Source organism: Phodopus roborovskii, unplaced genomic scaffold (genome assembly GCF_943737965.1).
Source record: "Phodopus roborovskii unplaced genomic scaffold, PHOROB, whole genome shotgun sequence".
Classification (NCBI taxonomy): domain Eukaryota; kingdom Metazoa; phylum Chordata; class Mammalia; order Rodentia; family Cricetidae; genus Phodopus; species Phodopus roborovskii.
Genome location: NW_026125278.1, coordinates 4853178 through 4878467, shown reverse-complemented (window position 1 = coordinate 4878467; position 25290 = coordinate 4853178). Strand labels below are relative to the sequence as shown.

General features: G+C 41.5%; 1 protein-coding gene across 1 annotated transcript in view; it reads right to left on the bottom strand.

Annotated features, from left to right (window-relative positions):
* Col24a1 (collagen type XXIV alpha 1 chain) overlaps positions 1-25290 on the bottom strand; it is a 259948-nt gene that overhangs the window by 20056 nt on the left and 214602 nt on the right. The window contains exons 49-56 of the mRNA XM_051194789.1: positions 21224-21331; positions 20310-20417; positions 20165-20218; positions 19342-19404; positions 16401-16454; positions 13354-13389; positions 4798-4833; positions 4654-4680 (exon numbers count right to left, since the gene is read on the bottom strand). Of these exons, the coding sequence (XP_051050746.1) occupies positions 4654-4680; positions 4798-4833; positions 13354-13389; positions 16401-16454; positions 19342-19404; positions 20165-20218; positions 20310-20417; positions 21224-21331 (486 nt within the window). The remainder of the gene's footprint in view (positions 1-4653; positions 4681-4797; positions 4834-13353; positions 13390-16400; positions 16455-19341; positions 19405-20164; positions 20219-20309; positions 20418-21223; positions 21332-25290) is intronic.

Here is a 25290-nt window from a genome sequence, read left to right as displayed (position 1 = left end):
AAGATCCTGTCTCACAATACCAAACCACTGGGATTGGGTTCCACAAACCTGCATTTTTCTAGAGGCTCCCCCAGTATTGTTTATCTGAGCAGCTTTGTCACTGTGAGTAATGGAAGAAAAGCTATTGACATCTCGCCCTTGTTAAAATGATAGGCCTATTGGCAGGACATCTGTAGTAATCGTACTTACAGGAGATTGGAAACAATTTAAATGTTCACCAGGAGAAGACTGAATGAGAGAGTAACAGGGACTCCTAAATCAAATGACTGGCTTATCTTCTTTGAGCACGTGTGAGTGAAGAATACAAAGAGCGTCAATAGAGGCTGGGACTTAATTAATGCCAGAGCATCCACAATTTTAATCAGGGTTTGTACACTCAAAGAAACAGACACTAGAAAACAGACACTAGAAAACAGACATTCCGTAGGACTTAGTTCTCATGACTTTGCTTTGCATTCTTCTTGTTTCTACAATTCCTAGACGACTCCCAAACCCCAGGCTTCCTTTTGCCACATGGTAGGAATTCAGTGTGCTGACTTCGTTATTTTTTTCTCATTTGTAGACCCAGACAGGTTGACTTAAGAGGATTTTGAGGAAGTCATTCAGTAAGAGCTCTGTGTCCACATCTGAGTACAGAGTTTTCATTTGGAGCTGGGTGTGTCAGCAGACATTGTAACCCAGGGCTGGAGAGGATGAGCTCAAGGTGAGCCTGGGATGGCTTCAAAACAAAGGGACAGAAAAAGCTCTAAGTCCAGCGAAGGGATTGTTAAATAAGAGGTGTTTTTATGTACTCTAGTTTAAGAGAACATATTATAACAAGAAAATCACTTAATGTTTAAAACATAGGCATAAAATTGCCCACATCTGAGTATAAAGCTGCTGTTAAATGCAGGAAAATGGTCCAGAATGAAATGAAATAAAACAAAACAGCTTCCTTGTGTAGTCTACTTAAGGAGAGAACACATTATCATGTGAACAATCACTTAAACTGTTTTTACAGACGAGTGCATACAGCAGGAAACAGAACAAGGTGTGAGCAGACTGGTAACTAGCGAGCCATCTCACAGTCTCAAGTGACTTGGTCACACTTTGCCAGAATGTAATCCTCCCAACCTCAGGCTCAAACAACAGGGTCAATGTCACCCTCCCAAGTCTCTCCCATGTTCATGTGAGTGACACATGGGTCCAACCCGGGCACTTCAGGGTTTGGGGGACTGCTGCTTTTTGGAGTTCTGAAGTCTCCAGGTGGGTAGCTGGTGACAACATTGAAGGACTAGGAATCAATCTGAGACCTTGGCCCTCTCTGGTGGAACTATTTATGGCCTTTGAGGCCAGGACCTCTCTGCTACCTCTCAACTCACCTCTCCAGTTCTCACAGTTGACTCACGAACGAGGAGAGTTCAGCTGAAATCTCTTATCACATTTACTGACTTTTACTGATGTTTGTCTACATATCACCACACACACACACACACACACACACACACACACACACACGTGTGTGTGTGTGTGTGTGTGTATGGGTGTATGAGATGTGTGCATGTAATGTATGCATGTGTTCACGCAGTCACGTCTCTCCGTGTGTGTGTGTGTGTGTGTGTGTGTAGCATTGTTGTGTATAGTGTATGCATGTATGTACATATGATAGAGCAAGTGTAGATGTTGATAGCCTTCCTCTAATACTCTCACTGAACCTGAAGCTTGACAATTTGTCTATACTGGCTGGCTACCCAGAATGTCCGGGATCTGAACATCTCTGCCCTTTCAATGCCGGGTTACAGGTGTGGGTATCCATGTCCAGCTTTGTTACTGGGGATTTGATCTCAGGTCTATTTCCTTCACAGTATGTACTGTCACTCACTGAGCCATCTCCCCAGATAGCTTTCTGTATATTTTTATTTTATTACAAACCAATATTGTAGAGACTCACTAAATTGGTCTCATCTCCTACTGAACAATGAATCCAATTTGAAATAACTGTACACACTACACACACAGATGCTACACATATGTATGGACAGAAGTGACTATGTGACACATGCATACACTACGTGCACGTATCCCATATTCCTACACACACACCCCCCTCCACGACATAGTAGAAGTGTGAGTGACTGATTAATATAATGGGCATGGATTTTTCCCCCAGGGTGATAAAATTCTGTTGAAATTACTAGTGACTGCTGTACATTACAAATCTAGTGCCATATGTTCAAAAATAAAACTGGTAAATTTCATGTTATATGAATCAATAAAAATCAACCATTAAAGAAACCTCAGTATGTCGTTACTAGTGAGCATAAATGATTTTGAGAAATCATTTTGTCAGTTATATTTTTGTGTGAATTTTGTCATGATGTAAAGCTTCCTGAATAATTGCAGAGAAGACTTCTAACCCTTTGTTTTGTTTCTGAGGCAGGGTCACATTATGGTGCCTGGCTGGCCTTGAGTTTGTAATCTTCAGCTTCCTTAGTGATTACCACATGTGTCACTGTGGTTGCCTTGGGCATCTCCTCATTCTGTCATCTTACCTCCTTCCAAGTGCAACCTCTTCTCAGAGGATTCATGCTGAATGCTCTAAGAGGCCTGACATATGATTTTCTTTGTGTGTGTGTGTGTGCGCGCGCGCACACGTGTGTGTACATGGCACATGTATTCAACAAATGCTTATTAAGGACTTGAATAGGAATTAGACATAACAAGTAAGCATTGATGAAAAAGGGAGAGCTTTCCATCACACCTCAGGGTGCAATGAGGAGATGGGTTAATGAAGATTTCAAGGAGGCTGCAACCATTGTCATTTAGACTTCTGCTGCACAAACACTAGACTTTATGACATTCCTGCATTGGCCTCTGCAAACACTGTGAAGAAATGGACTTTCACATTTGACAAAAATAGAGAAGACAGAGGAGACAAAGAGCAGAGAAGGAACCCAGGCCAACATGGAAGAGACACCTATCATTTATCAATCATAGGCACTTTCCAGTTTAATCCTCTTAACAATTCCTCTGAGTATATACTCATATCCATATTTACTTTCTCAAAGAAGGAAATTCCACGTGTCTACTTCATGTTAGTTATGTAGCCACTCGTAGATTTCCAGCTGAGACTGGGGAATATGCCCCCTGGTTAGGTACATAATTTCTCAAAGCTATCATAAAGGTGGGGAGGCAATGGACAAGGGCAAAAGACAACTTACAGTCCGTGCATTGCAAGGACATAGAGGACAAGGAAGAGAGAGGCATGATGTGAACGACAGATCCGTGACACTGGCCGGGAAATTATTCTCAGCTGCAGGCAAAACTGGGAAAATGCAGATCTCCCAATGTGCTGAGTGGGGAACACTGTGGACAGGCACCCAGAACTATTATGATCTGACGATACGAGAAAGACATGTGCAAATAATCATGGCTTGGAAAGCATAAGGCTGACCATTGCTTGGAGCGAATAGTGGATGGGAAGGAAACGCGATCCCTTGCCACTGTGTGTGAGCAGGAGACTGATGAATCTCAGCATGGCTGAGATTGGGGGTAAAGAGAGACCCTTAATAAGAAACATGGGGTCAGAGAGGTTTTAGAATATGACAGTAGATAAGAAGAGAAACTAAACAGAATATTGGCATATCAGAGATAATAGCCAAAGAAATAGAAATGTTATTTTAAAATGAGCCTAGCATGTTATAGGTATATGTGGTAGTTAGATCAAAAGATGTCTGAGGGCTTTTCCAGACACTAGCAACTGCCAAGGATTCATGTAAACTCTAAGGAGAGAACTCCGGTTTAAAAAAAAACAAAAACAAAAAAAAAAAAAAAAAAAAAACAAACTAAAGATTGAAAAGAAAGAACCAGGTCCCAGAAACAAGAAGAAATGGAGTACCTATTATATACCATCATCTCTGCTGGATGCTTTCCTAGTGTTTAATGTTCAAAATGAACCAAAAGCAGGAAATATAATCTCTCCTTCCTAGATAAGAAATGTAAGGCTGGGACTTCAAGTTCTCAGAGCTGGGCTGCCTTAGCCTTACTAAGGTATACCAGAAGGACGGGACGACTTTAAAGTTTAAAGTTCACATGATGGAGGTGGAGAGAGAGCTCAATGGTTAAGAGCACTTGCCACTCAAGCATAAGGACCCGAGTCAGCCACAACACCCACATTACAATGCCAATATGCTTGAGCAAGCTTGTAAACCCCAGTTGTGGGGATAGGGTATTGCTGGCTACCAGCCTTGTTCCAGGATCAGTGAGAGAACCTGTCTCAAAGGAATAAAATGGGTGGTAGAACAAGGAGAGAGGACATCTTTCTTTGGCCTACACACACACACACACACACACACACACACACACACACACACACACACAGAGACACACACACAGACACACACACAGACACACAGACACACACACAGACACACACACACAGACACACACACACAGACACACACACAGACACACACACATATGTTCACATAAACATACACACATGCACATCCAATACACACATACAGCAACATGCGTACATGCACACACAACACATATACATACATACAACCCACAGACACACATCACCCACAAACACACTCACACACCCATAATCCACCCACCAGTGTTGATATTCTCAGACAAAACAGAGTGAAACCAACCACGACAACTTACTCTTGGACCAGGCGCTCCAGGTGGACCCTGTAACATAATCAAAAAATAAAAGGAAACAAATCAAAACCCAGTTGGTAAATATCTCAAGACCAGGCAACTGTATATTAATCAATGACAAACAGATGTAAACAAAAATGAACTCACAGGAGGTCCTGGTTGGCCTCTCGGCCCTTGGGGACCCTAAACGAAAGGAAGACAAAGCACAATGTGTAGATAATTTGCTTTTGATTTGGTATTAACCAATATTCAACCTCTGCCAATGCCTAGTGACGTCGCGCATATCACGCGATTCACATCATTTCCATATTAAACAGCTCTTGCTCTTAACTGTGACCCATAATTCTGGATAACCTGGAAATTTAATATTTTTGGGGGGAGGGAACTGTTTGCTCATTTTAACAAATTAAATAAGTTGCCATGGAAAGTGTTAATACATTGTAAGCCATTTCTATTAGTACCGGCCCAATCACATTGTATTTTCCCTTCATGTAAGCTATATCCCTCTAACCATCACCAAAATTCTTCCTTATTTCCAATGTAAATCTTATATTATGTCCTAATGTCTGCATCCCCCAACTGCTGAATAATGTCCTAGTTTTTAACTCTGTGATGTGGGCATTGGGTGATGAGGGTGAACTATATATAGAGAGGTCAACGCCATTATGAAAAGAAGCATTCTGATTTGCTGTCCTCTGTACTGGGATAAAGGTAACGCTGGCATTCTGTAAACCAGGAAGACATCAGTCTATCCATCACACTAATGACATTCTTCTTAGAAAGTGGAATCCATCATTCCATTCTGAGGTGAAGTATAAACTTCCTAGCAGTGTGGCTCACCATCCATCCTGAGTTTCTTCCATGTGAAATGTTTCCATGCTAACATCAGAAAATGGAACAACTGAGTAATCAGTGAATGAGGAACAGAGGTAGGAACAAAACTTAAGTAAGGTAAAAATGGAAGTGATGTTCTTAGACACTTCACCCTGTTGCCTCTCTGCAAGTCTGGTCTTTATCAACACAGCCTACACACCTTCTACAGTCAGCTACTTGAACATCTGTGAACCCTCCTTCCCTTTTAACCTACCCCCTTCTATCGCCTCTCCCTCCTGTCTTCCTTCCCTTCATTCCTTTCTTCTTATAGATTTTGTCTTTGGAGCCCAGCCGGCTTCAAGCTCCCACTTTTCTCATGCCACATGTAGAGAGATGCCTTCCAGGAGGGGTCATCCAAATCTGTCAAGTCAGTTGGAGTAGGGCCTAGGCCCTCCCTCCTGCCTCTAGGTTAAGGGAGCATCCCTCCATGGGGAATGTATTCCCAGAGTCCTTTTGTGCACCAGGAATACATCCTGGTTCCACTGTCTGAGGTCCCTTAGACTGCTCAGTCCTTCTGGCTGAGACCCATGTTCAGGGGGTCTGAGTCAGTCCAATGCTGGATTTCCAGCTGTCAGTCTGGGGGTCCATTAGCTCCTCCTTGTTCAGGTCAGCTGTCTCTGTGGGTTTCTGAAGCCTGGTCTTGTCCTCCCTCTCTGCAACTGGATTCCAGTTTGGCTCAGTGTTTAGCTGTGGGTGTCTGCTTCTGTTTCCATCAGCTACTAGATGAGGGCTCTATGATGGTAGATACTCATATATGGATTTTAGACATAGAGCAAAGGATCACCAGCCTATAATTCACACCGCCAGAGAAACTAGGATACAAGGAGGATTTTAAGAGATTCATACAAGGTCCCTTAAGAAGGGGAAAGGAACAAGAGCTCCTAAGCATATTGGGAGTTGGGGGGGGGCAGTGTGTGTAGAGGGAGCTAGGAGAAAGAGAAGGGGAGGAGAGGAAAGCATGTGGGACTAGGAAGATTGAGTCAGGGGAGGAATAGATGAGAGAAAAGAGAGACACAGAGAGAGAGAGAGCATAAAAGAGGGAGTTAATTATAGGTTTGAAGAGAAAGCTGACTCTAGAGAAATGTCCAGAGACCTACAATACTGCCCCCAACTAACAATTTGAGCGACAGGGGAAAGGCTACCTTAAATGCCCTTCCCTGATAGTGAGATTGATGACTACCTTATCCAAGTTCTTCCATGAATGCATGCATTTGCTCATGCTCCTGTATACCCATTCTATCTACCGAAGGCTCATTTCTCTCAACACTGCTTTAAAACTCTGCATCCACCATAATTACCTGTCATCATCACTTCCTTTCTCCTCGACTAATTATTTCTTTTTTTCCTCCATTCCATAGAATACAGCACTGTAGTAAGTACCTAATGTTTGATAAAATGTCTGTTGCTTTTTAATTTTCTGGAACAAAAATCGTGCCTATTACACACTAGAGCCTCAATAATTCTTAATACACAATGGAACAATGTTGAAAGTGTTACTAATTTAGAAAGCAAGAAGACTAAATAGGTGCATTAAGATGCTCAAATTATGCTGATATTTTCCAAAGTGAATCAGCAGCAATCATGGTTCATGTCTTACACATCTGCTCAAAATTATCTTATTTGAGGTGAATTGAAATGTCAGCATCATATTGAGTCAAACTCAGATTATGGTTAAAAAATGGTAAAAAGAAGACTTCATCTCCAGCTGTTTTCAAATATTGTTGACACTGTAACTGGCTTCTTATTCAGGCCCCTTTGTCACTAAGGCTGCTAACCTGGATTCTGTTGTGACAGCTAGAACAAATAACACATAGTTACTTAAGTAGGCTATAGATGCTCACACTATGCCTGATAGATATATCACAGTTTTCATGATCTTTGCTTAAAATTGCAATCAGAGAGTGTTCAAAAGTTGTTCTCGGAAGCTGCCTGCTTAGTTGCAAGAATACTGTTACTAGTGATAGTCTAATTTCCAATTATGCAGAGGTTAGAGTTAATTTGATCCATTTGGAACCAACACTGCAAAAATACTAAACAGCTGTGTGATTGAACCACTGGGTATGCTTCTGACATTTATAAAATCTCTTTGATGGTTCAGTACAAAGTTTGTATCCTATATTTGAGAGGAATGTACCATAGGAAAATGAACAAATACTTCCTACTGCTGACAATACCGAATTCATTTCAGCTTGTTCCTCAGAGAAGATCAGTTCACCACAAATATGATCCAATGGAATACTTAACACGGAACAAGGCAGGGCAGGGCAATCCTAATGCAACAACGGCATGGAATGGGTCAAATAACCAAATAAAACTAATTGTGATTCCAACCACATAACATGTTGTTATTTCCTTTATTCCTTAGCTAGCATGACTAAGAAAGCCATCTACTTCCTGTCTACTACATAGAGTACTGTGTAGCAAAACTATCATTGTCCTAAGGGGAACCATATTCATGGAGATGGCTGTGGTGGTGGCCACAGAGAAAGCATTCTCTTTGAATCATGCCAAGTTCTCTCTGCTTCATTCCAGATTTTAAACAAACCCTTAAACAGTAACATAGCTTATCATTTGATTTAAGAAAACTAGTAAGTGCGTGACCTTGAATCTGAGTATGCAGTCTTCCTTCCTTCCTTCCTTGCTCCTTCCTTCCTTCCTCCCTCCCTCCTTCCTTCCTTCTTTCCTCCCTTCCTTCCTTTCTCTCTTTCTTTCCTCCCTTCCTTCCTTTCTCTCTTTCTTTCCCCTCTTTCTCTCTCTCCCTCCCCCTCTCTCCCTTCCTTCCTCCCTCCCTCCCTCCTTCCTTCTTTCCTCCCTTCCTTCCTTCCTTTCTTTCTTTCTTTTTATTTTTGGCTTTTTCAGACAGGGGTTTTCTAACAGCCCTGGCTGTCCTGGAACTCATTTTGAAGACCAAGCTGGCCTCAAATTCACAGAAATCTGCCTGCCTCTGCCTCCTGAGTGCTGGGATTAAAGGTGTTCACCACCACCTGTCTTGATTTTCTACTTATGTAAATTCCTTATTTCATTCCTTTATGTAAATACAGTTGTTGTCAATTACCTCATGAATTCTCTTAGGCTGGTTTAGTTTTAGAGTGGTCTTTCTATGTAAATATTGAGGACTTCTATTACAGGATGCCTAGTCTCTGTTTTCTAACTCACTAGTATGTTTCCCTTGCACAGTTGTGGCAACCAGAGAATGTAACTAGTCTTTGCCAAATACTTCTTTGGGACTAAGTGGCAGATGACTTCTCCTGAGAACCATGGGCTTGAAGGGCTTAATTTTGAGTTTTACAATATTAAATAATGTTTATTAGACAGCAATGTTAGGATGAAATCAGTAAATTGAAGGCTGAAAGCATGACTGCAAGTTAGGAATCTGATCTTTAAGCTGCCTGTGAGTGGCTGGTCACTCTCTCTCGCTCTCCAGGCCAGCTGGTTCCCTAGCTGTAGTTTTCTGGGAGGCTCTGTAATTTATGAAAAGAAGTTGTCTGAAGATGGAGAGATAGGCTCCAATCTTGACTTTGTAAGTTGTTATTTGCTCTTGGGCGTGCCCCTACAGATTCAGGTCACAGAGATCTCATTTGAAAAATATGCTCTGTGAGTGTGATGGTTTGAAAGAAAATGGCCTCCAAAGAGAGTGGCACTATTAGGAGGTGTGGCCCCTGTTGGAGGATGTGTGTCACTGTGGGGGTCTCTGTGAGTTTGAGACCAGCCTGATCTACAGAGCGAATTCCAGGACAGCCTCCAAAACAATACAGAGAAATGCTGTCATGAAAAACCAAAACAAATCAATAAATATAAAATAAAAGTAAAAAATTTATTCCTCATCTTTTTTAACTGGAAAAAAGGGTTATACCTATTTGTATAAAGTGAAGGTTTCAATTTTGAAGTTTGTATGATTGTAAGGGAATTTGTGGTTGAATCAAAGGAGTCAATTTATTTTTCATTTGAATGAATTATACTATCTAGGAATGAAGCATACACCTACATATTTAAAATTCTCCACTTTAAAATATACGATGCTTTCACATACTTTATTTTTTTTTTTTCTCATACTGTGTAAGCCAAATTGGAGGCAATAATTCTGGTACCCGAAAGCTGTCAAGCCATATTAGAGTACTTGAGAAAATGTCAGTGGAATTCAACATTATACTGATTTTTGTCTTATCATAACATACTATAAAAATGAAGCGGGCGTCCTGAAATTTATGGTGAATTGCTCTCTACATTTTTTTCCTACTTCTGTGCCTTTCAAGTTATTTCAAGTTATGATGTTCTGTCAAAATCAGAGAGACAAGAGAATTTTTTTTTGTGTGTGTGTAAGCTAATACTTTACAAATAGCTGTATTCTATTATTTCTGACAAGTGCCCTTAAATTTCTTCTCAAATTAATTGTGTCCTAAAAGTGTTTTGGAATCCTAAGGAAGTCAAGAATTCTTTCAAAAATTAATTTATAAGAAACACAAGAGTAAATTCCCACTTACTACCTGTGAGCAGGTTTCTTAGGATGCCCTGATCTGGAGCTGCTTAGAGAATACCTATAAGAGTCCTGGGCTTTAAAAAGAAAACCCATAGGCAGCCAGACAAGGACCAAGCATAGAATCGAGAAGAGATCTCTTACATGGATGTCCAGAAATGGCCGCCCACTGGGAAGGACTCATTTCTAACCAGTTCTGGAAGCTATAAAGTTATGCTGCAGGAAGTGGGGAGCTTCTTAAGGAAGGAAGTCCAAGTCTACGACAAAGGAAATTGTCTCCACGGTGTTCCCCGAGCAGTGATGGGGATACTGTGATAGCAGGAGAAGGGCTCCTGGGTGACAGGAAGACATAGTCTCCAGAACAGAAGGAGGAGAGAGACACGGGCAGGGACCGCACCGTAGTATCTCAAGACCGGAGGGGAAACAATCAGACAGGGCTTCCCTATCAAGGGGAGGGGTTCAGATCTTCTTCTGAGTCAAGTGTCAGGGAAAGTCACGCAATCTGGTTCATACCCTCACTACATCCCCGCGGCCCGTGTGTGGAGAATGGGTTGCAGCAGGGGAAAAGTAAGCCCAATGAAAAGGTGCTCAGAGCTGGGGTGACAGGACGGTGATACAGGCAGGCAGGGTCAGGGACAGAGGTGGAAACTGAGCTCGATTTTGTGTTGTATGCCTTCGTTATCGCTTTTGTAGGGTGTTTACTTATTTTCCACGTATGACGTATCACACTTCCAAGAGCTGGCAGGAACTTAAATGCATCCCCACTAATTCCAGTCAGAGCAAGAGTGTTAGTCCGGTGACTCCAGGAGGTGGCTGGTCAGCCTTGCATGAGAGGAGCTTGTACAAGCACCTTGTGCTGGACTCGTTGTTACATCAGATGAGTTACTGTTGTCTCAGACTGAAGTCCAGCCCAGTATTCTGCTCCTTTAGTTGGTGTTTATTGTGTTCTCATTATGGATGAGGGGCTATTGACCACGGCGTGCATGCTACCAAAGGTAGTAGGTGGTAGTAGTGTCAGATAGTGATATCAAAGTTGGCATTAAATGTGTGCAATGTCTTCTTGGAGCCCATTCTCAGGGTGCTGATCACAGAAACAGAATACTTAAAAATTAAGTCATTTCAATTTATTCTCCATGGTCACTCATGTTTACCATTCATTTAAAATTCACTACCTGCCAGATGGAGGTGGTAAACACCTCTAGTCCCAGCACTCAGGAGGCAGAGTTAGAGGACAGCCTGATCTATAGTGGGACAGCCAGAGCAACACAGAGAGACCCTGTCTTCACAAAACCAAGAATATAAATATTTCACTACCTATTGAGTGGCAACTATAAGACAGATGCTGCCAGGGACTGGGGTCCCATCCTGAAAATAAACATTAAAACAAAACCAAAGTCAAAAGCATGTTCTATGGCATTTGTGCTCTAGTGAGGAGGCAGGCATACTGATCGAGAGACCAAATGTCATTTGGCAGGCAGCATGGGACTTGGTTTCAGGAAGGTGAGGGCAATGCCTTTGCACAGAGGTGTGATGGTGGGTCTTTACTGTCACTCATGAGTTTGAGGCACAACTCTGGGCACATCTGTTTCAGAGATGATTGACCAATCAGAGGGGTTAGGGCCAGTGGGATAAAAGAGATAAAAGGAGAAGACCAGAAAGGTGCTCAGATTTCCAGCTCTGTCTCCTGTCTGACATGATGTGAACATGGGAGCCATCCTCCATCACATAATCCTGCCGGCATGATGCTCTGCTCACCTATGTGGGGTCAAGCCGTCGTGGACTGGGCACTCGGAAACTGTCATTAAATCAAATTTCCTCATCCTAAGTTGTTTCTGTCACACACTTTAGTCACACGATGTGAAGTAAACTAATGTAATAGGCTTGTCAGGAAAAGGCTTTGTGATAAGAGGCCTCTGAGAAAAGGAATTAAGTTTCGGGTGACAGGCATTGAACTGAGTTTTCTTCCAGAGGTGGGGACAGGGTGTCCCCAATACTCCAACCTATGCAAATGGCCCTTAACTAGAAATGTCAAGAGGAATAGAAGCCGAGGGCTTTAAAAGTACAGTATAGAAGTGCCAGGAACAAGAATCAGGAAGTGAGGAGGCTGTAGAAAGAATAGGAGAGGGAAGCCATCAGGTTGCGGGGTCTAGCCATCATGGCGACCTCACCTGGTCTTCACAGGACCTTCTAGGGCCTGGCTGTTGGACCCTTGAGCAACGTAAGAGGCTTCAGCTCTGTCTAAGTTTCATTTCGAAAGGGATGGCCTGTCCTGTCACTAACTTGTTTACTCTGGATGCCATCTTTCTATCAGAAGTCTAACGTTACAGTCATTGAGTTTTCAGCCTGTCAGAGCAAGTCATTTGTTTTCACGATGTTTATAACATTGCTGCATTATGAGGTCGCCATAGGCTCTTGAGGTTTCTTGATCTCACGGAAGCTTACGATGTATCACCATACTTAGGATAAGCCAGGCATACAACACCAAAGCTATGGGAAAACCCTTGTGTTTTAATTCCCGTTTCTACTCACCCGGGAGATTAGACTTCCTACAAGCACATGTTCTAGCTTCCTGTTATATTATTGTCTATTGGGAAAGCATCTACACTCTTGTGTTCCCCTCTCAGCTAACTAGCATAGTCATTTCACCCTATACCTGCTGCCTCCTCTTGGGGGATGCCATCTAGTCAACCACCATCTGGTCAGCATGAATCGCTCTTGTGGCAAAACCCAACCAGACAACGGTGCTTGTGTCAAGTGGTGGATGTACTCATTTGCTTAGTGTTGGTAACCTTTTACTATCTATACATACAACTCACATCACCACTTTGTATATGGAACATCCACATAACAAGAACTTTTAAAAAAAGAAAATGGATGTCTGCCATCCCTGCCCTCAGGAAGAAGAGATAGGAGGAGTAAAAATCTGAAGCTAGCCTGGACAACACAGCGAGAGTCTATCTCAAAATAGCATCAACAAGCTAATGCCTTGATTCCCTTGTAACATCCCTCGCCAGCTGGATATAGTATGTGTGCCTAATGAGACCTGGCAGGGTTTTCCCGGGTACTGGAGAACACTTGTCTCTTTCATGCCCGGCCAGGCAAACGCTCTACTGTACACAGCGATCTGGGAAGAATTTGATTGGCAGGTCCTTAAACACATTCAAGGCTTATCAGACCCCATTGGAATGTACCATATAGGTTATTTCTACTTCTTGACAACTATAATTTGATTTTAAGCCCACAAATATCAGAGGCACGACAGGGAGCGGATCTAAAACAGTCTTTGATTCCTGGGGATTATCTCCCAGAGATAGGGGCTGCTGCGATCGCAGATTTCATCATTCAGTTAAACTTACAGTTTCACCTCTGAAGCCTTTTTCACCTCTGGGTCCCTGAAAGAGAGGGAAAAAGATGGTAGCCGAGTGCTGTGGGCCTTGTGCGTCTGGCGCAGCAGCGGCTACCCTCAGAGACGAGGCATTTTAATGTTCCTGTCTCACCTCTAGGAAGATCTGCAAATTCGCATGCAGTATACATTTCCTGAGCAACGACAAGCTCCCCACAAAATAAAAACAAAGCAACCCATGCTGGAGGCTTAAGCTCTGCTCACCACTCAAGCTCCACCGTGCAGTGAGTCTGGGGCAACAGGACTGTTACTCGGGGAGAATTTGGAAAGGAAATTCTTCCAGGTTCTTGGTTCCAGTCTTTGGTTTCTCTAAGCTTTCAAAATCCTTGTTTCTAAAGCAACCTCTTTCTCCTCTTTGATTTTCACTTTCTGCTCCCCTTTCAGCTTTATTTATTGCGGTGTATGTGGGTCACATGTGAATTCAGAGGACTACCCCCACGAGTGAGTTCTTTTCTTCCACTGTGGGACCTGGGGACCGAACTCATGCTATCAGGCTCACATGGCAAGCTTTTAGCTGCACCACACTAGCTTTTTAAAAACATTTTGGAGAATAATTTTTCCATATCAAATCTAAGAATTCAATTTTAAAGTATGTGTGTGTGTTTTTTTTGTTTGTTTTAAAGATTTTAGACTTCTCTCGTCTCATTTAGAAGATCTCCCCAACTTGTAGCTACACCTTAGCTTTCTAGATGATTTTTTCCCCCAAGAGAACAATACTTTATTGATCTTTAATGTGCCAACCCACGATTAGCAACTGAACATTCGGATGGAAAATGACTTTAAACATTAGGATTAAAAGCTGAGCCTGGGGATTGGAGAGGTGCTGCACTAATACTAGTTCAATTCCCAGCCCCCACGGCCAGGAGAGCAGATGCTGGATTCTGCATGCTCATGCTACAGACACCATAAACTAACAACTCACACATTTAACTCTGGCTGACACTGACCAGGTCTCAGGTGTTGTCACTCAAACCCTGAGAAGCCCGGAGTTCCCACTGCAGCTGGAACTGGCATTAACTCTCCCCTACCTAATGTCTGGACACCGAGTGAACACTCAGGTCTAGAAAAGGAACTGAAGACTTTTCGGGGACAGGGGTCTGGCAGTGGAGCTCCCAGGAGTCTAAATTATTATTATTATTATTATTTAAGTTTTCTGTTCTGTTTTTCACATTAACTTTATCTGTTTTGTTTTTTAAATGGTGAAATGGGATGACAAAGTCTTTTCAACACTAATGGTTCCCAAATAATCCCATCTTCCTTTCCTGCCACCAGTGTAGGAGTAGCCATGTGCCCAAATGCTAGCCAATTACTCAGAAGTCCCTAACACTTGAGGGTGATTCTGAGCACTTGTACGTGTCTAAATTAAAAAGCTAACACATCCGAAGTCCTTCATCCTTACTGCGAGCCGGTTTGGCTGAGTGGTCCCACTGCCTGCATCACCCTTTTGCAATGATTAAATCACGGTATGCTCACATATCTAATTCGCCCTCTTCCTGTCACACTGAGCGGCTGTTTTCTTTTTTCCTACCATGCACTCTGTTACAATAATCTTGCACTCTCATCGTTTCCATTTGGAAGAGAAAGCCGTCCTTGCTTCTACCCCAACCTGTTTGCCCTCACAATATTTGTGTGTGACTTTCAGATGATTATTTCTTACAATGGACTTTTCTTCTTGGAATGGAAAGAAACAGAATATGGCAACAATTTGAGAAGAAATTTGATGTGCTTGGTGAATATCATAATGACCTTTCACAACTATTGTATAAACAAAACACAGTGAGATATTTTAATCGGGACATTTCTTTATCACATTTTCCTTGACCAATAATATTTCACATTTTTTTTTTTTTTTTTTACAGAGGAGAACAATCCTTAATCAGAACAGCGTGTGCTGAAGAACCACCCACTGGACTATGAGAACTCTCCCCACCTACAGTTTTATGGAGCCCTGAGTAGCAGATGTTGGAAGCCAAGAGAATGAGTTACACACTTTATTTCTTTTGAATAAGCTCCAGTAACTTTAGTGGTGAATTCTCTAAATTTATCAAAGATAAGAGCTCTCCATCACAGTTGAAATGTTCCATTTTCAGTTTTAAATGTTTACACATAACACATTCAAATGCTTTAAAATATGGCTTCTTCCAAGGCAATGAATCTTGACTTTTTTTTTTTTTTCTGGTCTCGATTTGCCCCTTTGTGTACAAGTTATCAGTTCTGCAATAGGGCCCACCACACTGTTTCAGTCACTGCGTCATCTCACAGTTGCTTTACAGACAAATTGCTTACAGCGCTGGCAATGAGACGACTGTATGTGCTATGTGCGCTCCAGACACAGAGGGGATGGGTGGAGACATCAGCTGCGGAGCTCACTGGTTCCTTTACCTCCACTAACTGGATGGGCCCCTAAACTTTATCTAGTGAAGGAAATAATGCCTGCTTCTAACAATTGGAGAGATGCTGTCACGGGAAATGAAGCGAGGCGAAAGCTGTAGGGGACACAGAAGGAGTTTCTGAAAAGTTACCATTGCATTTCCACAGCCGTCTTTCAGTGTGACCTGCCCTGGGAGAGCGTGGCCATCACCCCTCCCTTGAGACCGCCCGGTTTAACCTTGCGCCATTCTGGTTTCCTTGCTCACTGTTTACAGTGGGTGCTTCTAAAGACTCAAACCCTGGCCATCAGAACTCATTTAGCTTCCCGAGTCCTTTCCTTTGGAACTGCCCCCAGTCTCATAGCTTTAGTGGCTGCTTCCATGCTTACCGCTCTCCCTGGCTCAATCCACTAGTCTTTTCTCAAGCTGGACATGCCTCCACCACTGAAACCTTCTATTACTCTATGACCCTTAAGATTTGCCTTCCAGAAGAAAATGAGTGCCTTCTTTTTTTAATCTTCGTTTCAAAAATACAGAGACTGATTCTTTACGGAGTTTTTGAGAATTATGAATTTTAAACCATGGTTAGTAACAAGGACAGAATAAAAGGGCTATGTTGTAACAAACTTACAGTTTTGCCTGTTGGGCCTATTATACCTTCTCTGCCGAGAGGGCCAGTGCTTCCCTGTGGGGTAGAGAAAGCCGTCAGTCTCTAAGAAAAAGCCTCACTCTTCAAATAAGTGAAAAAGAAAATCTAGAAAATTTGTGCTATGGTAAAATAGCTATCGCTAAGTGGTTTTCGTTGTAATACATCATATTAGCATAAATTACAGTTGTTTTGACAATTATACAATTAACAATTGATACAAATGCCTACATTGCTATAGTTTCCCACTAAGGGAGCTATAAATCGTTATTTCTAACCAGTGCAATTCAAAACTAGAATGTCACATGGTGAGAAGTCCAAGGATGTATTTTCTATGTGGAGTGAGTGTGCCATAACAAATGAAGTTGCTTTATGCAGGGTACTAGAAAAACGAACACATTTTAAACGAGCGTATGTACAGATGTTGAAGGGTCAGGAGCGTATGTACAGATGTTGAAGGGTCAGGTGCCCCAGTTCTGGGAAGCATGGCACAGGGCAGGCCCAGATGGAATCTCACGTGACCATTACTGCTATTTTTGATGAATATAAAATACTCATTTTGTGTTTTTTTTCTCCCTATCAAATTCCACTGATAGCAAATTTCTCTTTCTGGTTCATAGTTGGTAGGGAAATAGGGAATATGCAATGATAAATACATAACAGTTTCCTCTTTTTTTTTTTTTTTTCAGAACACGAAGAGGTAAAAGAAATACTGTCAATTTAAATCTAAGGTAGTGTGGCCTGTTGTCTGACAGCTCTAGTACTGAATGGACCTGCGAACAGAGAAATTGCCTGATAGACTAAAGGAGTTGGGATCACTTTTTAAACATAACAAACTTCAAGAGACAATCTGTAAACATAGTATGCAAGTGTCAAAGATCTATAATTGAACCAAGAAGCTTATTTTAATTCAGTGCAGCCTCTAGAGCAGCGGTTCTCAATCTGCCTAACGCTGTGACCCTTTAACACAGTCCCTCAGGTTGTGGTGACCTCAACCCTAAAATTATTTTGCTACTACTACTTCACACCTGTGATTTTGCCACTGTTATGAACGTAATGTAAATATTTTCAGAGGTGGAAGGCTGCTAAAAAGGTTGCGACCCACAGGTTGAGAACCACTGCTCTAGACTCAATGGCTGTCGAGGAAACTTTAGTCTAATTATGACGTAACTCTCCTAAATAATAATTTGTGAAAAGAATAGGAAGGTATAGGCTGGCACTAGAGGAAAACAGACCAGAAGCATTAGCAGTTATTTACATAAATGTTCAAAAACATCACACTATGATTTTAATGGTAGGTATCATTTATCTGTGTCAGTGTGCTTTTGGAATGGAGTGCAATAAAATGCTGATTTTCCTAGTGTGAGTACTCTTACTTAGTCATCAGACACTTCTGAATTTTGGAGGGGGAAACAGACCATTACTACCCACTGTCCACTCTGATGCTGCAGCTATGGTGAACAGCCCTGTAGCATGTGGTTTGACCACTCAGACAGGGAGCAAATTCTTCCTCGCATGCATACCATGGTCTGGGAAACATTTTCCAGAGACTTGGTTCCCCAGCTGCAAAGCACCGCTCATAAAAATTTAATTGGAATTAAATGACATAAGGGACACAGCCTGAAACACTAGTACCGACCCGCCCCGTACTAACGTGTCGGGACATTTTACTTGTGTCCTACACAGGTGTGTCCCAGGCACTCTCTTATTCTGCCTCTTGTTTATGAATGTAGTGGTGAGCTCTTAACCCGAACTTTACTGTTAGTGAGGCATCAAAAGTAACTGATGATGGCTTCAGTCCCTGCCAATCCAAAGCCTCAACACTTAGAGGGACACTGCTGAGGACTGCTGTCGGACTCTGACCGGGCCACAGAAGCAACATTTATTTTTCAGCCGTCTACTTGTACATACCACACTTGTGCAGAAATTACACTTTCTGTAACAGCATCCACTTGGTTCCTTAGAAACGGTGAGAAAAATCAAACTGACACCTGGAGAACTGTTGAGGCAGGTCTTCAAGTGAACAATCCCCACAGCAATGCTGCCCTTGCTTTTATTGAAAATAATTTATGGATGGAGTTAGGGAGGGTGTAGAGGTTTGAGAGTCTGCTCTCATTCACTACTTTGAGCAAGGCAGCAGCTGGGGTCAGGAAAGCTCTTCAGGGGTCTTTCCTGCTGTTTCTCTCCTTCCTCCCTCTCCTGTCTACCCCGCCCTGGCAGCTGTTGAGACCTTGGAGTTGCTATGACGACAACCAAACCGCCATCTGCAGTTTAGAAACGGTTGTTTTGTTTCATTGCCGTTTTATAGGCCATTCCTCATTATGACTGCGTGATTAATAAAAACTGTAACAAAGCATAAGTAACGGTGGCCAGGGCCGAGCCTGGCTCACTTACATCCTGTACATTCTGCAGCTCTCAGCACTAAAACGCTAAATGACATCTGCTAGCCTTTGCTTTTTGGGACTCTTTCTGCAACTTTCGTCACTCTCCTGGGATGCCTGATCCTGAGCAGGAAAAAAAAAAGTCAGCTTTGGGGAAAGAGCTGCTAAGTATGTTCTAAAGAGTTCTAAAGCTCTAAAGAGAGGCTAGCCTTCTCAGGTGGGTGGCGTTTAGGCGCTGGCTGAATAAATGTGCATGGCACAAAACCGCTTTATGTTTTCGATGATGTGTTAACAGACATCTTGCCCTTTCTCCACAGCTATTCTGATGATTTTTAAAATAAGAACTGAGAAGTGTGGGTGCTCTATTATGGTATTTTGCTTAAACTAACTAATGAGATGTAGAAGGATGGAGCTTGCATGGGTTGTTCTGAGTTTCTGCCTTGAAAATCACTTTATTAACTTATTAATATGAAGTGTCTCAATTTAAAGTCCTACAATAAGCAAAGAAGCAGAGGTCTTGGGTGACAGGATGACTCTATACTTACTCTCTGCCCAGTAGGACCTTTAGGGCCTGTAATTCCAACAATACCAGCATCCCCTTCTGGACCCTAGAGATACAGTGAAAAACAGGAAGCCCACTTTAGCCATTTACAGATATCTTACACATGAAGAGTCTCATACCAATCTAGAAAGTTTTTAAAAATACTTCTTAAAATGGGAACAAAAGACAATCATATAAGAAAATTGATGCGGCATATGATTAAAGAAATTTTGTTTTATCACGTGTATGTGAGACAGATGATAGACAGACAGACAGACAGACAGACAGGTAGGTAGACTGGTGGCGGGGAGAGAGGCAGAGAACATGTGTGGGGAGTTGGAGGGTTAGAGAGCAGGCATCGTCAGCATCATCATACACTGTGTTGGTGACAGGGTCTCTCGCTGCTTTAGCTATGCTAGCTGGCTAGCACACAGTTCCCTTATCTGCCTCCCATCTGCTCACAATGGTTGCTGGGACGGAAGAAGGCTGAGCTACCATGACTAGCTTTGATATGGTTTCTGGGTATCAGAACCCAAGTCTTGTGTGGCAAGTGCTTATTTTAAGCTTTATTCATTTATCTTTTCATGTAAGGTCTCATATATCCCAGGCTTGCCTTGAACTATAATCTTCCTGCCTTATCAAGTTCAGCAGTTACAGGGGCTTTGAAATTAGCATTTCCAAAACTCAAACACATGGGTGTACCAAAAAAGATTTTAAAGATTAAAGAAACGTTCAGATCATAGACTAAATTTGATTATTTCATTTCAACACTTCTCCCCCCACCTCCCGAGATGCACATAAGACTACCAGAACATATACACACATACTCTGGGGCCTGGGAATCCTTGGAAACCTGTCAAACCTTGATCACCGTGTTCTCCCTGCAAGGCAAGAAGACAGGAAAATTGTTACTGTACAGAGGTGGCCTGATCTGTGGAATCAGTACTTGGTGATCTCAGAGCTGACACATACAGGCTGCCCTTTCAGACCAGGCTCTCCATGTAGTCCTTGGTCACCTTGTGCTCCTCGCTGTCCTCTTTTACCTGGAATTCCAGGTTGACCAGATAGCCCTTGTTCACCCTACAGAACAAACAAAGACAGCTGATTTTTGACCTCAGAACCTATAGAAATGTTAGTGAAATACAAATATCCATTTTTAGAATAGTACAAAGCATTGGGGATGTTAATCATCTTCTTCCTCTCCACCATTTCCCACGAGTAAACTTTTATTATAACAAACAAGAAGTATAGACATAAGACAGGAAAATCCCAGGGATCGGGGTAGGTACACATGTGGAAAGAAGAGGAGACCTTGTGGTGTGTAGGAAGTGTTATGTGAGGTAGAACATGTTTTGTACTTAAGTGATCAGCTTGCTCTGTTGTCCCCGTCTTCCAAAGATGACGACAGCAGAAAGAGAGCAGTTACCTGAGGGACAGACTCTGTTTTTTTTTTTTTTTTTTTTTTTTTTTTTACCATGATTATCATTTCAGTTCTACCAAACTGAAGGATGGTTGGCTCTATTTTCAGGTTTATTGAATGGTTATATTTGGCTTTAGAGGAATGAAAATGTGTTTGAGAAAGTCTGCATCTAGAAGTAAATTCCCTTTCTCTACCTGTAAAAGGCAGATGACAGAGAAGAGGAGAACTAGAAACAAGTTAAAAAAAAAAAAAAAAAAAAAAAAAAAAAAAGCATTTTGGAAACACTTCTGGTTCTTTGTTAGTGAGTTATCCCCAACAGCATGCCAGTTGGCTACCGCGGGAAATAGACACGGGTAGGTTTTCCTATCAGCCAGATTTTATTAAAAGATGCTCAGCCGTGATCTAGACAGGGTGTGCAGGATGGACAGGTGGCTTGTCCTAGCTGACACACAGGATGAAAAAGTACCTTTGGTCCTGGAACACCAGGGCTCCCTGGAGGCCCTGATGAGCCCTTTCCTCCCCGAGGACCTGGGGATCCCGTCAGTCCTGTCCTTCCTGGGCTGCCTGTGACACCCTGGATAACATAGACAAGAAATGGAAGTTAGGGCATTTTGAGACTGTCAATGTGGAGGGTAGATAAATATAGAGGGGCTGCTGCTGATGTGGCGCCCATGCTTGGAAGTATGTTTTCCCACAGGAATGAAACAAAGGATAGATTGGGAGGCCCACCACTCACGTGACATATCTAACTATAGTTAATATGATCTTGGGTTTTTAAAATGGAGACTCCAAGGCAATACCAAGTTCCTCTTGATTTACACAAGCAGGGTGTACAGAATGCTTTGCTGCAATCTAACTTAAGGAGGTATACTCTGCTGTGCATGGCAACTATAACAAGGAATTCTCCGTTCCTCAATTACACGATTCTAAAAAATCCAGTGAAAAGAGTTTTAAAAATGAAATTAAGCAAGCAAATATTAAATTCCTAAAATCAAATCCTGAATCAGGGTTGACCACTACGGCTTACAAGTCAATGCCAGTATTCACCTGTTCTTATATAAATTGTAACACAAGCATTGTTTTTAACATTTTAAATGATGAGAAAATGAAAATAATAATAATTTAAAAATGGAAGAGTATATGAGATCTGGTTGACTACGAATAAAGTTTTATTAGGATACAGCCGCGTCCATTCTCCAGTGTATTGGCTCTGGCTTCAATTGTGCTGCAGCGGAGATGAGTAGCTATGATGGTGACAGTGATGGCAGCATTCCTGTTTGTTGTACAGCATGCTGCAGTAGGGCCATGTTTCAAACGGAACATACATGGCCTTCCTGTGACTTTTTATTTCATGTCTTTCATTGGTGGAACATATCTACCATGTCAAAATAAGAAAGGTGGACCTTGAATATCACAATTTATAGGCAGAGTGGAATGTGGACTATTTTGTTGTCTCATTAGACAACAAACTCTTGTGTTTGTTATGGACTGAAACCACATCTGTAACTAAAATACAGATGATACATTCCAGCAACATAAGACCAAAGACGTACTTCAACTTTACATAAATGCAAGAGATAGGAAGTTAGAAAGTTTAAAAAGGAGTGTCTTATCATATCAGAATTCACACACACACACACACACACACACACTTTTTAAAGGACACTGAACTAAAATTAAGTTTTCAGTTGTGAGCTCAGCAAAGAATTAACCTTGTTTGTGGTGACTGATTACAACATACGGCAAAAAACTCTTGTTCAATATTGCTTATCCTTTTGGTGAGGGTATTGCTTGAAATGTTGACATTGTAATAGAATCAACTTTTTGAGAATATAATAAATGCTTTTAAACTAGTTTCCTTGCTCTTGGTAGGTTAGCGGAAGATTGTAATATTTGAGAAGATGTTCATTTGAGGAATCAGAGATGAGATTGAAATGATGGAAAAGTTAATTTGCATGGAAAAACTACAGGTGACTGCCAGGAAGACTATCATCAAGGAAGTTAAGGACAAACAGATCAGCACAACCTGAATTAGAATATTCCAAGAAGCAACAAAACTGATAGATGTGATAAGAAACAATCTACTGGACAAAATTCAAAGCTTGGGAAAGCCTGATGTTTAAACCTATCAATATTCATTGCAGTTGTTGCCAACAGGTGATCTGAGGAAAATATTTGAATTTAATATATAGATTATCCAACCTGTGTGGCAACAGTGAATTCCATTGGAATTTGTGAATTTAATCTTCTTTGGTTGTATAAAATTTTTAATCAAAACCTGTGATGGGATACCTTGACATACAATTACACAATGTTTGATGGTTTGGGATAAGTATAGCTTTGTCTATGTATTTTGAGACAGAGACGGAAACTTTTCTAAATGAGAGAAACACCCCTCCATATAAAAGGCCAGTAAATACATCTGAATATGTCCAAAATAAAGAAAGTCAGATAAAGAAAGGAATGCCATGGAATTTATCTCAGTGGGTAGAGTGGTTGCCTAGTACACAACCTCATGCCCAATGCCCAGCACTACATAAACCTGGTGTTGATGCTAAGGATGTAGAGAAAGATTGGGAGTTTAAGGTCATCCTTGATGACAAGTTGAGTTTGAGGATAGTCTGGAATACTTAAGACCCCATCTCAAAAAATAAAACCAAAAACAAAAAATCAAAACCAACCAACCAACCAAACAAACAAGCAAAAACAATTAGGCTTTACAATGCTTATTAGTTAATAAACCTCAAAATAACAAAGGACAATGTCACTTTTGCATGGACACACGTAATTTCAACAGCTGATCACAAGTAACGCTAGAAGAATTGTACATTGTCTGTACTGTCACAATTAAGACTACTGTGAGGCAACTGCCAGATTATCTGAGTTGGGTTTCAGGTGCATATTTTAGACAGAGATGGAAGAAGATTTTGTGTTTCCCAACCCACTTGACTGTACAGTTGAGGAATTTCTGCAGGATCTTCAATTGGAAATGACTAAGCTACAATATAATGGCATTTTGAAAAACAGCTATCAAGGGAAAAATCCAATAGAATTCTACAAATTCCTTCCACGCACTGAATATGTTCAATTAAGATCATATGCTCATAAATTGCTGTACTGAGAAGTTCCTATCACTGTGAAAAGAACTTTCATATACTGAGTATGTAAAATATGCAGAATCCTAACAGGGCAGTTTAACAGTCAAGCAAAAAGCTGCCAATAGGGGACTAACTATTGAGTTAAATGTTGTCTCTCCAAAGAGTAATTTGCTTTCTCCATCTTTTTTATTAGTGGACCTTATTACAAAAGAATTATACTCAATTAATACACGTTAAAAGTACGAATGAATAAGAATGCATAACATTTATTTTGTCATACAGTCCTATGCAAACTCCCAATGTCCTTCCTTTTCTACTCAGTCTTACTAAATCTAAGCTCTCCTCTGGAAGGAGCATGCCACTGTCTGTGTCCCTGGGACGCTAAACCCTGATTCTCCCATGCACTCAATAGGGACTTTTTAAAGTAACAATTGTGAGGACGACAACACAGGAAGCCTTCTAGGGAATATGCACATAGATGAGATATGACTCTTACTTTCAAGAAGCTTCACATCTTAAACTTCTTGTGGTGTTTTCAAGACAGCGCTTCTCTGTGTGGCCCTGGCTGTCCTAGCACTTTCTGTAGCCCAGGCTGGCCTCAAACTCAGAGATCCACCTGCCTCTGCCTCCAGAGTGCTGGGATTAACGGTGTGTCACCACTGCCCAGCAACTATTATACTTTTACATACTGTAAAAAGTCAATATATTATCTATTATGTATATTTAAAATTTGCGTTTATGTGTCTCTCTGCATGTAAGTATGCACACACATGTGTCGGTGGCTATGGAGGTGAGAGGTGGGTTCAGTGCTGTGGAGCTGGAGTTGCAGAGTGTTGTGAGCTTCTAGATGTGGATACTAAGAAATGAACTCTGCTCCTTTGCAAGAGCAGCAAGTACAGCAACCACCCTTAACTGCTGAGCCATCACTATATTCCTAACTACATATAGTACCTAACTATATTCTTAGATACCCTTTCTAGGTAGATTTCTATGACCACAAAAGACTCAGATGTAAGTATTAATAAACTATGCCAAGTGATTAAAGGCAGATAGCTACAGGACATAAGTTCATATTCCTTGGCTAGACTTTGAAGACTTTTTGTCCTTATCTACGTTTACTACTCTATCTCCCATCATTTCTTTATATTAGTGGATCTAAGTGTTTTTGAGGAACCACTACAAGTACAAAACCCTTATAAAGGGAGGAAAAGAGGAGGGGAGAAGGACAGACGAAAGATAGGAATGGTAGAGAAGGCAGGGGGAAAAGAGTAGAAAGTGAAGAGATAGATATATCTACTATTTATATATGTGTCTGCATATGCATCTATGGATCTATCGTCTGTGTATCTATGTATTGAGGAGAGATCATTGTACTTCTTACATATTCAAGCACATTATCCCAAATGTATTAGTCTGTCCTATTTATTTTCCTTTA